General features: G+C 40.5%; 1 protein-coding gene across 1 annotated transcript; it reads right to left on the bottom strand.

Annotated features, from left to right (window-relative positions):
* Positions 1–361: 361 nt before the first annotated feature.
* rcvrna (recoverin a) lies at positions 362–2,145 on the bottom strand. Its single transcript, XM_061065593.1, has 3 exons — positions 1,490–2,145; positions 812–923; positions 362–718 (listed from the first exon to the last, which is right to left on the bottom strand). The coding sequence occupies exons 1-3, from the start codon at positions 1,868–1,870 to the stop codon at positions 600–602; spliced, it is 612 nt and encodes a 203-aa protein (XP_060921576.1). The 5' UTR covers positions 1,871–2,145; the 3' UTR covers positions 362–599.

Below are 2,145 nucleotides of genomic sequence, written 5' to 3'. Positions count from 1 at the left end.
ATAACTGAACAGAAACATTATGAATGTGACTGTGTTCTTCACATCGACACAGCGTGAGGAGTGTGTTCTTCAGCTGACCTTCAGGTGTTAATCGCTTTAAACAGTTTAAACAGGCGGATTGTTAACCTGAGCCTAACTCCTCAATAAGCTGCTCTCCTAAACACTTTCTAACTATCAACCTTATGAATGAAACCGGGAGTGAACAAACACGCTGCTAAGCTAGCAGACGACATGTTAACACGAGAAGGGGGGGGGCACTGTCATACATGTGTAGACATCGTTACACAATACTGAGCTTTATTCTGCTTTCCAGCCTGTGACATGTAAGCTGTATTTCATGCTGATTATTAAATACTTTCGGCCTTTTGTTGAGTTGAACAAATAATAAATCTTTGAATCAATACCAGAAACATGTGATTTCTGTGTGTTTTTTTAGATCAGATGAATTCCTTTGTAACATGAACAACTTTTAAAACTAAGATGTTGGAGCATCAAAGTGAATCATCCAGTCCAGGAATCAGGAACACGTTGGTGAGTTAGTCTTTGCTAATGTCGTGGTACTAGCTTGCCTCAACCAAAGAGAGTTCATCATCTGCCAGCTATTGTTTCTTCTCCTTCAGCTTGTCTTTGATTTTCTGCGGCTCGTCGTACTGAATCAGCCGCAGGATGTCCTTATTGTTCATTACTCCCTGAATGAACTCTCCCTCTGAGATTTTATCTGAAAAAAAAAAACGAACGAGAATAGCAGCGTGGTTACGTGTTGTGTTATTTAAGACGCTTTTGAAGAAACAGGTTTTGAATTGTTTGTTACCGTTCTCCTTCTTTCCAAAGAATTCCCAGATTTTTTCAGCCCTTTTCTCTGGCGTGTTTTCATCTTCAGGGAGGTTCTTCTGGTCCTCCACAGGAATCATGTTGAATATTGACTGCAGGAGGATCATTTTGTTACATTTCAGTGCATGCATAACTTCAGCATGTTACACAAATTATTAAATAATATCCTCAAGCATATCAAGAATCCAGGCATTTTACAGTATTGGTGTTGGAGCTAAGAGAAAAGTCTTTGTTTATCAAGCAAAATTTAAAATGTTCTTCAATATGACAAGCTGAGTCTTGGTTGTTTGTTTAATTAAATGAAGAGGTGATTTTTTTTTTTTTATGAGAAATAAAATTTAGTCCTTTTGAGAACCTAAATCCATATGACCTTGTCACCAACATTGTGGACTCACACAGGAAATCTTAACAGGAATAAAGGTGAATTAGCAAGACACACGTTGAGAATGTTTTGTCCAACAAAAACAAAAATTAGTCAAATAATATCATCATCTTGTTTGAACATTTATTTATGCTAAGGTTCTGATAAGCTTTTAAATGGAGGCTTGCAGAGAAGTTAAAAGTTATGAATGACTGCAAGAGTGAAGATCAGTTCCATCCAAAATATAATCTATATTTTATTTGCAGCATTCCTAAGATTGGAGTGAGTTATAAATACCCGAACGATCTCAAGGATTTCACTGCTGCTGATGTTTCCGTTCCCATCCACGTCATACAGAGCGAAGGCCCACTCCAGCTTCTGCAGAGTCTTTCCTCCAGACGTAAGGTGCAGAGCGACGATGTACTCCTTAAAGTCCAGAGTGCCGTCTGAGTTGGTGTCGAAGCTCCTGAACACGTGGCGGGCGTACTCCGTGGGGTCTGCTTTTGGGAAGAAACTGGCATAGATCCCCTCAAACTGTTCTTTGCTGATCTTCCCACTGGGACACTCTTTTAGGAAGGACTGGTACCAGGAGCACAGCTCGGCCTCTGTGTACTTAGTGTTGGATTTCAGATCCTCCAGGAGTTCTTTGGACAAAGCGCTGCTCTTCGTGTTTCCCATCCTGCAGACGGACTCTCAGTAAAGCCTGTTTGTATCTCCGTGATCCTGATCTCTGTGTTTGGGGTCAAAACCTCTGGACCAGTTTAAGTTTCTCTACTTGTTCACCCCTCAAGGCGCCAAACTGGATTATGGTTCTCACTCCGTAAATCCAGACAGCTGTCCTGAAGATTAAAGGGATAACCACGTAGGAGTAACCAGGAGTAAACAAAGAATTGAACACAGCAGAAAGCTGATACTGAAGGTTCTACAACTGGAAGAACATATTTCCATTCACA

Source organism: Labrus mixtus, chromosome 20 (assembly GCF_963584025.1).
Source record: "Labrus mixtus chromosome 20, fLabMix1.1, whole genome shotgun sequence".
Lineage (NCBI taxonomy): Eukaryota > Metazoa > Chordata > Actinopteri > Labriformes > Labridae > Labrus > Labrus mixtus.
This window is presented reverse-complemented; position numbering and strand designations above follow the sequence as displayed.

Excerpts from the sequence above, each read along its gene's own strand:
- rcvrna (XM_061065593.1), bottom strand. The coding sequence starts at position 1,870 with ATGGGAAACACGAAGAGCAGCGCTTTGTCCAAAGAACTCCTGGAGGAT. Across the intron at positions 924-1,489 it reads AAATCCTTGAGATCGTTCGG|TCAATATTCAACATGATTCC; the intron begins GTATTTATAACT and ends ATCCTCCTGCAG. Across the intron at positions 719-811 it reads CTTTGGAAAGAAGGAGAACG|ATAAAATCTCAGAGGGAGAG; the intron begins GTAACAAACAAT and ends TTTTTTTTTCAG.